At 34.7% G+C, this 15,245-nt stretch overlaps 1 protein-coding gene and 1 long non-coding RNA gene across 2 annotated transcripts; both read left to right on the top strand.

Moving 5' to 3' along the window:
- Positions 1–1,512: 1,512 nt before the first annotated feature.
- LOC128244021 (uncharacterized) lies at positions 1,513–11,306 on the top strand. Its single transcript, XM_052962040.1, has 3 exons — positions 1,513–1,867; positions 9,051–9,183; positions 10,357–11,306. The coding sequence occupies exons 1-3, from the start codon at positions 1,517–1,519 to the stop codon at positions 11,304–11,306; spliced, it is 1,434 nt and encodes a 477-aa protein (XP_052818000.1). The 5' UTR covers positions 1,513–1,516.
- Positions 11,307–12,300: 994 nt separating this feature from the next.
- Positions 12,301–15,225, top strand: LOC128243648 (uncharacterized). The gene is made up of 2 exons (XR_008262874.1): positions 12,301–12,407; positions 13,144–15,225. It is a non-coding gene; the product is annotated as an uncharacterized LOC128243648 (long non-coding RNA).
- Positions 15,226–15,245: the final 20 nt, after the last annotated feature.

The raw sequence follows: 15,245 nt of genomic DNA, 5'->3' as shown, positions 1-15,245 counted from the left end.
TATTGAATTCATGAATAATTATTTGGTGTTCGAATCAACCAAAATTTGAAATGAATTAGTTCTTGGGAGATAACTTTTTTTTAAATAAGTATAATGTGGATTGCCATTCGTTCATGCGACGTCCGAAAAAACGAACGAACGGACGAATATTTATTGTAACAAATGGCCTCGGGATCATAATACATATTATAATACAAATAACACATAGAGCGGTTGATTTAATGCAACTCATATTAAATGTCATCATATTACTGAATTTTGCCCTATCTGTATTATCAGTATACCAACTAAACAAATAATTTTGACGAATAACATGAAATCTAGAACATTTGAAAAATATTTGGTACTCATCTTCAGGAATTAAAATACAATTTTTTTAAAAGACAAAAATGAAAAAAACTATCACTTCTATCAATACTAAAATATCTACCTACTTCGATATGCAATTAATGAAGAGAAGTTAAAAATCTAGCAAACGATTTGCGTAATGAGAATTGTAAACTGATCGGCACCATCCTCGGCAATCCAAGCTTAGCCAAAACCATATGTTCAAAGTATTTCTTTAGTTTTAGTTGCCCAGGTACGCCTACCTAAATTATAGAGGTTTTTAAAAATAATATATATATTTCTTGGAAGTCTATCATCATGCATATGTTATCGTTTTCTGCAATATCTAATACATTTTGAAACAAAGACAATATACAAAGGTAATCTACCATAATCACCTTAGGCAACACAAGTATTAACAGAACTCTGAACTTAACTTTAGAAAATAGTTACAAAATTCAAGCTGTACTTTTTCAAGTTCGTTGCATTCAGTTATACACCAAATATATGAGCCAAATTTCAATATGGATGCGACCGTAGTGTCAAAAATGTTCGTTGTGGTTAAATTTACTAAAAAAAGCTAATAATTTGTTATTGAAAAGATTCGCTTGAGCAGCTGATTTGTCTTTAGCTGCAGACCAAGATAATATTTGGGTAAACATCGTAACTATCGTCCCTATATAGACCTTTGTGACTGCGAGACTTAACAAGCAACTGTCAAATGTGTGGATGAATTTATCTTGAAATGACCTCTCAGTTCTCCGAAGTGGTGAATAACATTAACTCTCCCAGATGCCGACCACTATTAACGGTTAAGCTACAGGAGACAAACCAAAAACTATGATCTAGTTTGAAGACACAAAGATAAAAAAGTCTAACTGACGCTCAACGAGACACATACGATTTTTATAGCCTTGGATCCTAAATAGGGCGATACTATTTCCCGGTCCCGGTCTCATCCGGTCTCAGTGAAATTAAATGTGTTTAACGTTTTAGCGTCAATTGTAACAATTAATTTCATTTAATTCCAGAATAATAAAATATGTCAGGGGAAGGAATTCTAGCCTTACATTCAGTGTGTAAATAATTATGGTGTTGTGTAATCGCATACCGGTTTAGCAGTAGACGTTCGATTTTTAAATCAAGTGTGCCTAATGGAATAGGCGTCTGCGTCAGCAAAGAAAACAAAATGTCGAATACTTACAATTCAAAGGCAAAAATTGAGAGGGGGGTGTCTCTTTCCCAAAAACAATATGACTTAATCTACACTTTTCTGAAAACTGGCAAGAGACCTACCTTACCAGATCTGTTCGACGCGGGGCTGGCCTGCAGAGTGCACAATGTTAAAGCGAAAACCTCGTCACGTTACGCGCGGTTTCGATCTATTGCAAAACGCATGTACATCCGAGATGACCAAGAGCTTGTACTGTATGCAAATAACAGAGTCGTGGTACCAAACGATCAGTTTGAAGAGGTTATCCAGAGTGCACACATCAGTAAAGGAGAAAAGCATTTAAACATTACCAAAACTATGGAAAAGGTATCAATTTGGGTGTGTCAAGCAATGGGCATTCAAAGGAATTTTATTAATAATTTGGAAATGTTTATGTTTCCCAGAAAACCACGGTATATCCCATGTCATACAGTTTATAACAAAAATGACCTTTTAAAGACATATCTTTATTGTTTACGCCATGTAGGTAAACCACATAACAGGAATGCACTCACAGTCACTAACAGTAACACAAGGTCTGTCCATCTTTTCATACCTGATATAAAATTTAAATTTGGATGGTTTTTCAGTGGTCGAAATAAGCACAAGCCCGCAAGCCCTGCACTGGTAAAATGTCTTCCAGGCTTGCTCAAATTCTGAAGTTTATATAGCAGAGCATGTTCAAAAAATATGATTCCATACAATATTATAAGAATTCGGGCTTGTTTATCCGAAAGTCTAATTTCAATGACTGGTTTTTCATAAAAAAAAAAAATTAGCCGAATGGTCCATAATATCAGTCTGTACGAAAGTTCGTCGGACCTCGGCTCCCGCCGGTAATAAATGACGAGGTCCGACAATCGCAGCTATTTTGCAGGCCCACTTGTCCAGCAATAATTTATGGGGAAAAATGATTAAATAAATACTGTGTTAATCGTGAATCATGTGAATTTTATTAACTAACCTATGTTTACTTGATCAAACCAACTTAATCAGGGCGTTTATCGACCCGAGCTCCCCGGGTTTTGACGCCCAGAAATCGTAAATGACCCGAAAATTATGCATCATAAATGTGTATTATTAATCATTTAAAAGGAGCCGCAAGGCATGATCTAAATGCCTTTTAAATCAATTAACGTCAAGAGCAATTAACACCCGAAGTGACAACTGATTATCGATCTGGAATCTGAACGGTTTCCATGTCAATTAGCAGCACTCAAACTCAATGACGTGTTAACTCCGCCCATTATGCAAATTAACGGATACCTTTCCGGAAGAAAAAAAAATGGTGGCGAGTTTCTTTGGTAATAAATGTTCCTTACCACTAAAAACGGCCCTTTTCGCCTATAACATCTCTTTTCGAAATTTAGAGCAGTGCCAATCATTATCTTACGATTCGGCGTATTTGTTTATTCAACATTGACACGATTCTGAACCATGACCTGTGACGTCAGGCTCGTGATCAATTAAATATAGTTGTATTATTGGTAGTTAATTATAACTTGCAGAATTGTTTCCACGAGGAAAACGAGACAGGAATGCCCACAAACCTGCGCAGTCAACGTTTTTTTTTTTACATCTTTGATACCAATGACCTTATTTCGCGATTTTCCAAAATTCTTAAAATAGTGTTGTTTTTTAGTGCATTGTATTTATCGACGTTAATACTTCATGGAAATAAATTTATAGCAAATAAACAAGCAACAGATATGAAAATAAATGACCCCACATTACAAGTACTTAAAATTAAGTATCTAGTTCTATGAAGCTATCGATCGTGGATCTCGGTATGTATGAAGCTATGGATAGATAAGTAAAATTGCGTATCTATGAAGTGAAGGGTTAATTAATTAAATACACCCAAAATGCCCCAGAATGCAGGAAATGAAGCGCTGAATTTCAAAATTTTCCGGGTGTGTGTGTGTGGGGGGGGGATGCCCACGGATCCCCCTAACTGGCCGCCTACTTTTCTGTTTCAGTCGCTTCAACAAAAACTTACTGACAACCCTGCACATGGTCTAAAAAGCACGGGAAACAGGTGCACGCTTACCTTCTGTCAATCTTAATTAAAGTGAAAGAAGAACGCGTAAAACGTTTTCAGTGTACAATAAAGTTCTGTAATATTTGTAACGATGTTGCAATATTGACAATAGGAACATTGAATGTTTTGTTTGCTTCCGGACAAAATGAAAAACATGAAAGTGAAACTGAAAATAGAAATGAGAAATGTCGGTGCAACTCAACAATCGCTGTTGCATGTAGGATTCTGATGCATAGGGTTACATGCATAATTCCTGTTTTCACTGAACATGCATTAAATAAATAATACGTTCACAAGTGTCAGAACATAATTTTCCATGATTTGATCCTTGGAATTTATTAACCACCTTAGAGCAGGAAATAAAACAACAAGGTATAGTCCAGTGCTCCAGCTAGGCCTAATATAGCAGGGTGTAGCACCCTGCTGTACTTTTCCACCCTTCTGTGCCCTTTTGTTTGACAGAGCAAAATTTCAGAAATTAAAGTATACAAAATATACATGATTTTGACACTAATTAAAGTAAAAATAACAGCTTAAGTGTTCATAACAAACTTATGATTACTGTAGTATTGAAAGTAGTTACTACACATGCACATTAAGAATTGAGCAATGGCCCTTGCAGTTATACCCCATTAGGGCTCATTCAATGGGCATCAAAAGTGCCCTTTAATAGCCTAGCACCCTACCCTTTTCAAATACTGACTGGAGCACGGATATACTATTAAGTAATATTGATAAAAAAAATTTCTCTTACTTGAGATTTTTCTAGAATGAAAAGTGGATTAATACAGCTGATCCTAATAAAACACTGGATTTGTTTGTTGTTTTTTTATTTCAGTTTTGGACGTATGGATAATCATGTACCTTGCAATGCCATCTTATGACAGATGAGAACTATAATTTATGAAGAAAGACCAAGTATTAAGAAAAAAAGAACAATGACACTTGGAGATCTGATATATAATCTTGAAAATCAGATCTCAAGAGTCATTGACTTGGATTTTAGACCTTGTTGGAAGCTCTGACTTTCACTAAGATATACATAAAAATTTTGGTCCTGCAAAAACTGGTCCGGTCCTGCAATGTAGACTGTATTGCAGGACCTCGTGTCCTGCAATGTGATAATGACTTTCGTTTAGACTGTAATATATCTGCCATCAACTTCAGTTATAATGAAAATCAGGACCGTTAGCAAGCTTCAGTTGCAGCGCTGTATTCACCAATGAATGAATGAATGACCATGTACCGTTAGCAAGCTTCAGTTGCAGCGCTGTATTCACCAATGAATGAATGAATGACCATGTATGGATGGCACTAGTCTCCAAATAAACAAACAATGTCTTATTGTTTCTATTTGTATGGACTAGGGTGGACTAGAGCTGTGGTAAAGGCCAGTATTTGGCTACTAACCAATTGAAAACAGTACATTTTTTCCAAATTCTTTGATGTTTGTTTTCCAACAAAATCATCAAAGATGTCAAGATTAATTGTGCAGAGGTTATAGATCAGTGATATTTTGGTGCAATTGACTGTCTTCTAAAGGTTTCCCCAAAAAATTCCCAACTTGATAAATGCAGATTACTTTAATGAATATTTAGGCAATTCTTTCACAGCACAATGTATGCATAACAAAGTGAAATAATGTATATTTGCAATCATTTTAGCTATTTTAGCCTGATTTTGTATTTTTCTTAAAGGGACTATACACCAGATTGGCACCAAAAAAAGTTTTTTTCTGTAAGAAATCTCAGGACAATTATCTAATAAAAAAAAGTACCAAAATGTAAAAAAAAATTGTGTCGGAGACCAGGTTCGACTCCGTGTCGCCAAAATTGCAGTCTAGCTTCGTATCCACTGAGCTACAGCGGCTAACTCTTAATGGGTGAGATAATTAAGCTATACACCTACCTCGGTAATATCAGGTGATAACACCGACTAGCCAATCACGCATAAAGCATAAATTCTACCTGGTAGACATACCCAGTAATATTTTTTAATGGAAAAATACGAAATAACTGCTAAACTTGAATAAATTGTAAACTATGTGGTAGTAATTTTCAATGCATTGTACACATCGATGCCAAGTTTATGTCAGTTTTCGACAATTTTTTTTTTTCCGCTATTTTATCATACAAAGTACAGCCCCTTTAAAGTCAACTTTTTTTCCCAATTTGCAAGGTACAGGTGGTGAAAATACTTCCAAAAAAAATTCACTGTAGAACTTTTTAGTAAAATGTGTTGGTTTCTTATTTATTGTCAGTCTTCCATTTCTTTTCATAAATTAATGAGTTTGAAGCAATTACCCAATTTGAACCGATTAATCATTTATATTTCCAAAATTGACAAGGCTCTTCCAAACTTTCTCTGAAAAAGTAAAGTGTAAAGCATAGCATTCTTTTGCAAAAAACACTCTTTAGTGCCCCTTTATTTGATGAGAGTGATATAGTGTTACTTATCATCAACCCCTAACCAAGGGAGAGTTCATGAGTCAGTGCCTTTACAGGAAAGATTATCTTGGTCACTCCAATACTGGTTCATAATGGGCACCAATACTGATTCATAATGGACACAAATACAGATTCATAATGGGCACCAATACTGGTTCATAATGGACACAAATACAGATTCATAATGGGCACCAATACTGGTTCATAATGGACACCAATACTGATTCATAATGGACACCAATACTGGTTCATAATGGACACCAATACTGAATTATAATGGACAAAAATACAGACTCATAATGGACACCAATACTGGTTCATAATGGACACCAATACTGATTCATAATGGACACAAATACAGATTCATAATGGACACCAATACTGGTTCATAATGGACACCAATACTGATTCATAATGGACACCAATACTGGTTCATAATGGACACCACTACTGGTTCATAATGGACACCAATACTGGTTCATAATGGACACCAATTCTGGTTCATAATGAACACCAATACTGATTAATAATGAAGACTCGGGTCAAATTCAGAACATCCACTCTCACTCACACTCCAACCACATTCCCGTAAGGGACACTCAAATGATCACTTGAGTGAAATAAGGGGAGTGACCCTCAAGTGATCTGTTCATATTCACAAACCTCCCTAACACTCCACATCATCAAGTGACCAATACAGTATATATACATGAATGTTTTCATGATCATAGCAGATTATCTGTTTGACTTTGGTGATGTTTACAGTAAACATATGTTTATTTGCGATTTGAGTACCTTATTGGTAGATATGGCTACAAACAAATGACACCAATTGTTATTCTGAAACTTAACAATTTAAAACATTTAGTTAATAAAATTAAATGTTTTGGATGGTAAATAACTGTTGCAAAATGCGTTGAAATGCATGTTTTTGGTTGATGCTGTTTTAAATTTGTAGCAGTTTTCCATTGTATCACATGATTTAAATATGTATTGGTATATAATCTTGCTTTTGTAGTAAGCATAAAGCGGTCTTTGACGTTTGAAAAAAATATGAAAGTTGAAAACACTTAATTAAAAATAGCACATTGATAAAATTAGCGAATGAATCTACCTCTTATGGGGAAATTACACGTCTCTGAGTGAAAAACAACGTATGAAATCTAGTGGAAATTGGATGAAGATGATAATAATAATGATGATGATGTGTTGGTGGTGGTGGTGCTGCTGCGGATGATGATGATGATGATGATGATATAATAATAATAATAATAATCCAACTGAACGTAAGCTGATCAATTCCCTGACCACGCTCTGAAATGGCCTAGCCGCGTAAATTTAGCGGCCTGGCGGCCTAGCTGCCTCATGTGACTAGCAGCCTAAAATTATTTTCTAAAACAATGATAAATTAAATGTTTCTATTCATTTAAATCAACATCCTTTAGCGAATATCAGCATTTCCCCCCTTTTCTGGGCTTTGGTGATTTTTAGGCCGCTAACTTTACGCCGCTAGGCTGCTGGACTGCTTGATCGATGTTTTGAAATATAAATCGCCCCAGCGTGATGAATTTTGCATAGGAAAATAATGTTTTTAGCATTGTTTTAGAAGAAAACTCATATAAAAATGCTTTGAAGTAGAAAACAATTTAAGGCCGCTATGTAAATGTACGAATAAAAAATATTGATTCATCATATTTCCCAATTAAACGCAGGAACAATAACCTTCAAATAGGGAACAATTTTAGGCCGCTAGTCGGCCAACTTCACGCCGCTAGGCCGCCAGCTTCATGCCGCTAGGCTGCTAACTTCATGTACATTTAGCCGCCTGTCTTTGCAGCCATTGATGAATTGCAACCATCAACTTTGCTGGGCGTTCAAGATCATTACAAAACAAAACAAATATATGATTGGCGCATCCTTTTGAAAATTTGAATTTTTTAAAGATGGCCACGTTATTGAAGGTACATGTACTTCAATGGATTAATGCGGTCTCTTAAATTTTGTTTGGGAACGAGGATGTCCCTTATATCTGTTCCAAATATCTGATATATTTCATCTTTTCTACTTGTAATGTACTTTTTTCGCTCACACTCATTCAATTCGTATTCACAACCAATCCTCGAGGGCGGTTCAAGTGGCCTAACCGAGCACTCACAAATGTCCCACTCACGCAAAACACTTGAATCTTACTCACACCTGTGAATACAGATATACCTTTCACTCGAAAATATCTTGACCGTTATGTGATTACAGAGGATTAACTTAAATTGAGTGTGAGTGAGAGTGGTTGTTTTGAATTCGGCCCTTATACTGGTTTATCTCAAACACTTGTTTCTACCCATGAAAGAGATTTGAGAGTAATTGGACTCAATATCACCTTTCAGCTATCTTGATATTAAACCAAACCTATGGTATTCACATGTAAGCCATACATTTAGTGCATGCCACCCTTAGTCTAACACACATCATGTCTGTGCCTAGGTCTGGCTGGCATAACCTTTATTATTATTACTCCCAGATCATTGAGCTTGGAAACCAGTACTAAGGGATGGGTATTGCTGGAAAGAAAATACCATATTGTGAATTATCGTTTGAAAATAAAAACAAAGCTCGTGAATAATTTATAAGATAATGCTTATTTTTATAATTGTTTTTTTTAATGGCTTTCTTCTTTCATGGACTTGACAATGGTTGATAATGGTTAATTTAATGAGTCACTTTGAAGTATCTATCTCTGATCACTTAAATTGTAATATTATGCCATTGCAAATTTGACACCCAAAAATAACAAAACAAGAAATAACTATCGTACACTACATTAAACTAGTTGAAAATTTTGGTTGTCAAGCACTGATATTCTGCCGTGAATCAATACGTAACACATCTAACATTGTGGCAATATATTGACTTTTTATCAATTTTATGATAAATTACAAATCCCTTGTAACCTGTCTGTCCGACTCAAAATATATCATGCACATGTTTTGATATAATAATATAATATAATTAATAATTGTTTCAGCTATCAGAAAGATATTCCATGGGCTGTAGACAGTTTGGTATAACAGAGGAAACAGTGAGAATGGTGGTAAAGAAATGCAAGACCGGGTCATGTACATTTAAGAAACGGACACAATGCTATTCTCTGAACAAGGGTAAACAATTGTTTATATATTTTTAAAGTCATTTACATTGATCACAAAATTTCAAAAGTTAATGCATGATCATGTATGTATTCAATACACGTGGCCAGTATTCCATGTGATGTTGTCCATATCTGTTAGTTTCGCTCCAAAAAAGAAACCATAGATTTATCACTCATTCACTGTGTCCACAAAGGGAATACAGAGAATTATGTTTTTAAATAGAAATATCGTCTGATAATTAAATTCATTTTATTTCAATAGTTGCAGTTGTTATTCACTTTTAATAATACAAACATTTGATATATATATATGCAATTACGAAATCAGCTTCATTTGTTAGATTGTGTTAATTTCCACTACTGTTATAATAGAGAAACGTCCAAATTGAACAAATATAGATTGAAAAGATTTGTTCACCAAACTCCTGGTAAATTAAATTTATGCTTTATGGCGATGCTTTTCTAGGGATAAAACGTGACGTCTTGTTCATAATAATTATTTTATATCAACATTTTATTTAATTTCTTGGTAGTTTATTTAAGAATAACAACAATTTTAATCAATCTTGTTGTCCCTTTTCTTTTTATTTGGAGTTCATTTAAAAGAAACTTAATCCAACTGTCTTTCTGCCCAAACAATGTTAAATAATCATGAATGATTTCATCATAATAATTATTGCAAGCCCACATGCCCTTCACTGGTAAAATGTCTTCCGGGCTTGCTCAAATTTTGATTTTTATATAGCAGGGCTTGTTAAAAAACTGATGCCAAGCAATAGTATAAGAATTCGGGCTTGTTCATCCAAAAGTCTAATTTTGATGACCTTTTTTGGAGTTACATCCCATATCAATGGTTTATATCACACAGTTTCATGTGCAAAACTTTTGTAAGTCCAGTTAAAGCAGTTTTGCACAAACATAAATATCTATTTTCATACACAGGTAACACAACCTAAATACAAACATTCATCCTTGTTTTAATCATTAACGAGATAATATTGTGGAGGCTTCTAAGATAGGTTATTTAAAAAATATCTTATGTTTAAAATGACAATTACAACTTGAACTGTTATGCACTAAGCTCCAGTTTTATAAAATTGTTGTCAAAGCTGTTTACAAGGTTTTTATTGATATACTAGTACTTTGTTTTTATTCGATGAAATGTTTTCAATTATTTTTTCAGCGAAACCCTTTAACATCAATGCAAATAGGGGCTCATTGATCTCAGCAACTCCAACTCAGCAACACCCAGAAACAGTTGCAATGAGGCCATGGATATCATCAGCAACATCCTCAAATGATGGCCAAGGTCTAGCTAAGATAGGACAACCAATACCAGTACAGGTCATTCCCTTGACAACTGGGCAATTCGTCATGCAACAGCTTCCATATCATTGGCAAAGGAGCATGTTTGCTGGAAGTTCAGCAAAACCCTTGGGCAATACAGTAAGTCCTGAGAATTGGCCACTTGATTTGTCCATGCGGGATAACGGTTTGACTAAAAATGCAACTCCCAGCGTGCCAAGCCAATCCCAGTCTAGTATGCGAGATGTTTCAGTCAACAAAATGCCAAATTTAGCAAGGCTACTAATATCCAAAAATCTGAGCACTGGTATTCCAGTAAGCCAATCCAAATCATGTGGAGGATCCAGTGAGAAAAAGTACATTTTTTCTGTGAATGCAGGTTCATCACATAGTAATGCCTTCACAACAAAACCAAACTTGGGTAAAAGGATCACTATGCCACCTCTTATGCCAAATTTAGGTTCCATCAGACAAGTTTTGAGTGAAACTGATGAACAAATCATAGTCAGCAACTTGCCTCCTAATATGGCATCCCCTTATCTAACACAAGCTTCTCCTCCCCTGACACTAGCATGTCTGATGAACCTATATAATTCTCCTTCCCTGACACTAGCATGTCTGATGAACCCTTATAATGCACCACACTATGATGAAAATAACAATGTTTTGAATGCCGATGATTGCTCAGCTGGTGAAACTGGTATACCGAAGTCTGAGGAACATGAAAATGCAATGGCTGATGACCAAGAGGTTTGCGAAGAAAACAACATGACAACCAACAATATATATGACATAGAGAGACCGTCTTCTGTTGAAGCCAGAGGTTAGTTTTTATTTCATATCAAAATGCATTTGAAAGAAATGCCTTACTTAATAGAATTTTGATGGCAAACTGCGGGCCAAGTGATGGCATATCAGATCTTGATAAAAGTGACTTGGGCTAAGAACTTTGTTGATGATATGTAAGGGTATGCTAGTTGATCATAGTAAATGAACCCTATTGATTTTAAGATCACTAGGTCAAAGGTCAAGGTCACCTGAGGTGAAGAAACATTTACTGCTCAGTAACTAAAGAGTGCTTGCCTCCAGGAACTTCATACTTGGTATGCAAGGTGGTCGTAACTAGTAGATGACCCCTATTGATTTTGTGATCAGTCTGTTTAAGTCAGTCAGTCCGTCAGTCTGTACGTCACACTTTGTTTCCTTGCAATAAATAAAGAACGCTTGCACCCAGGAACTTCATACTTGGTATGCTAGTCGGTCATGACTAGTAGATGACCCCTATTGATTTTGAGATCAGTAGGTCAAGGTTGCCATGACCTTGAGGTGAAGAAAAGGTTACCGTTCAGTTACTAAAGAACGCTTACACCTAGGATGTTATGCAGTAGATGTTCACTAATTAATACGATGAATAAACCAAACTTCACTGTTGGTTCGTCATCAGTCCAAAATTACAGATTTCATGTCCATCATTTATTTTTTCTCGGCAACCACCACACAAAAGGGGAGACAAGCGCTTTTTCAAAAATCAATCTCTATTTTTTCCCAATTTACTCAGTACAGTACAGATCCTGTGATTTATGAATAAAAAAGCAGAGAATTTTTTTTCGAAGAAAACAAATTCTTAATAAGACCAGCTATTTAACAGTATAGTTTATGCATGAAAAAGTTAAAATATGTGTATTTGCTATTCAAGCATGATTTTGTAATTTTCCCAAAATCAAACAAAAATCCCAATTGTGAAAGAACAGGCTGTGAAAATAATTCAATAAAAACATTATTTATAATGGTATATAAATATTACCTTCAACTTTACAGCTGCAGAGATATGGCCCCTTGAAGCGCTCGTACTGAAAATACAGCAGATGCGCTCCGATGTACTCGGGGCAATGGCTGGTAGTGTCTCCTCAAGTAACAGCCTTCGCACACGTAAGCTTAAGTGAATTAATTTTAGATTAAGGTCACAACAAATTTACTTCTTAATTGTTTCATCAGGCTTGTATGGTCTTGCATGCGACACGTCAGCTTGGTATCTCAAACACACCAGGTAAGTTATTTTAAATCTGACAATACAAGAAAAGTTACAGCCCAGACACAACCACCTATATAATACTCAACATCCTTATGTGCAGTTTTCCATTGTGAACAAACAGCAAGTGTGACTTGGAGGTAAGGACACAGGTGTTGCACCTGACAAGTCATCTTGATATGTTAAAGATGTGTGGCATGCTATTTTAAAATCTGTTCTTACAAGAGAAAGTATTAAACAGCCCAGGCACAACCATCTATACTCTATGTTGTTAAAAGCAGCATTCCATAGTTAACAAACACTAAGTATGACCTTGACCTTGGAGGTAGGGACACAGGGTGGCATGTGACACGTCATATTGTTATGTCAAACACATGTGGTAAGTTATTTTAAAATCTGTCCATACAAGACAAAGTTAAAGCACGGACATGACAACCTATACAGTACATATGTTTGTATATGCAGCATTCCTCACTAAGTGTGACCTTGACCTTAAAGGTAGGGAAAGGGATTGTGCACCTGACACATCAGCCGAACACGTGTGGCAAGTTATTTTAAAATCTGTCTTAATTAAAGTATCTGCTTTGGTAAACAGACATTATTAGGCAATGAAAACAAACAAACTGATTGTTTCAGGTATTGGTGAGGTGGAGACCATGATTGCCATGTTGAAAGAGAGGTGCTCTTGTTACATGGATGTTGATTAAGAATGTTACACCAGCCTGATTGACGTCATTTTGACTTGGAACAAATTTTGCATGTATATTATGTGCTAAAAATGATACACAAGCCTAATTGATATTTTACTCTTTGATAACTTTTCGATTTGGAACAGATTGTGCATGTAAATTATGTGTTAAAAGTTAGAAACTTTGTTACAAATGCTTTTAATAGCTACCAATTGTTTTAGATAGAAGAGTAATAAGTATTACACTCCATAAGCATGCTCATGGCTGCATGTTGTTTCACCTGTTTACTAGTTTGCATTTCATTTTTTTTTATGATTTTATTTATTATTTTATAAATATTGTTTACAGGGTAAACATTTAAATCATTTGACAGGTAATTTAAACTTTTTTAATAAAAATCTGAGAACTTGAATTCACATGAATAAATGTGTGTGTGCGTGCGTGTGTGTGTGTGTTTTTTTGTAATAAATTATTGTTCATACCATTCCCTTGAATGTTAAAAACAAAGTCAAACAAAAACAAGCCAATTTATTTTTAGGGCAAAATTGAAAAGGGGAATAAACATCTTAAATGTCATTTCTAGAAATATTTTGTAACAAATCTACAACTTATCTTGAACATGAAATTGCTGGCTTTTGTTTTTTAAAGAATATTAACTTTTTACGCATTTTTAGGCTTTCAAGCGGGTTCTTCTTTTCCTACTTTTTCTTGAAAAAGCCCTAATATCCCTACTTTTTTGTAAAAATGGTTTGAGAAATAATAGAAAAGTTTTAACTAAATGCATTAATTGAGATCATTTAAATCTTGATTTTAATAAGAAGGCATTTCTAGCATTTTGAAGGATTAGTTTGATGCAGTAGGTCTCCATTGCTGCAAGAGGGGTTCTATGATGGGATTAAGTGGCGTACATGTGTGTTGACAAGTTGGAGACACCAATTCCAGTTTCATCTCCTCGTCCTGTGGCTGAATCCTTCTTGAAGCACTGGTTTTTAAGCAAAGTTCACTACATGTACATCACAATTGATGAATAGATTTTGTAGTCATTTATTTTCATCCAAAAAAGAGCCCTATTATCACTACTTTTTGCTTTTTGCTCTTAATATCCCTATTTTACCCTACCTTTCAAAAAGATTTGCCTACTTTTTATCCCTATTTATATCCCTATCTTTTTATATTGGTCACTTGAAAGCCTGTATTTGAACAATGCAAACTATATTTAGTTAATACAGAATCACATGCCTGAAATTGTCCACTGTTTGATTAATCCTCAGCTTTACTTGACTATCAAACAGTTGTAAAGATTGTTTTGCTGTGACATTTGCATCTTAAACAGAAGAAAGTACCTTGAAATAAATATATATGACTTTTTCACTTGATTATCAAAAGTTGTAAAGATTGTTTTGTTGTCACACAAGAAAGTACCTTGAATAAGATATAAATGACTTTCTCTCTTGATTATTGAACAGTTGTTAAGATTGTTTTGTCATGAACAGAAGGAAGTACCTTGAAATAATTATTAATGACTTTTTTACTTGATTATCGAACAGTTGTTAACATTGTTTTGTTGTCACACAAGGAAGTACCTTGGAAATAAATGTAAATGACTTTTTTACTTGATTATCGAACAGTTGTTAACATTGTTTAGTTGTCACACAAGGAAGTACCTTGGAAATAAATGTAAATGACTTTTTTACTTGATTATCGAACAGTTGTTAAGATTGTTTAGTTGCCTTAAACAGAAGGAAGTACCTTGAAATAAATGTAAATGGCTTTTTTTACTTGATTATCGAACAGTTGTTAAGATTGTTTAGTTGCCTTAAACAGAAGGAAGTACCTTGAAATAAATGTAAATGACTTTTTCACTTGATTATCGAACAGTTGTTAAGATTGTTTAGTTGCCTTAAACAGAAGGAAGTACCTTGAAATAAATGTAAATGACTTTTTTACTTGATTATTGAACAGTTGTCAAGATTGTTTTGTTGTCATAAACAGAAGGAAGTACCTTGAAATAAATATAAATGACTTTGAATTTCAAAAGGTTGTTAAGCC

Source organism: Mya arenaria, chromosome 8 (assembly GCF_026914265.1).
Source record: "Mya arenaria isolate MELC-2E11 chromosome 8, ASM2691426v1".
NCBI lineage: Eukaryota > Metazoa > Mollusca > Bivalvia > Myida > Myidae > Mya > Mya arenaria.
The sequence above is the reverse complement of the archived record's forward strand: the minus strand, read 5'-3'. Positions and strand labels throughout refer to the sequence as shown.

Bases quoted from the DNA above. Each gene is read 5' to 3' on its own strand.
- LOC128244021 (XM_052962040.1), top strand. From the start codon at position 1,517: ATGTCGAATACTTACAATTCAAAGGCAAAAATTGAGAGGGGGGTGTCT. The intron at 1,868-9,050 runs GTATCAATTTGG...TAATTGTTTCAG, and splicing joins TTACCAAAACTATGGAAAAG to CTATCAGAAAGATATTCCAT. The intron at 9,184-10,356 runs GTAAACAATTGT...TTATTTTTTCAG, and splicing joins ATGCTATTCTCTGAACAAGG to CGAAACCCTTTAACATCAAT.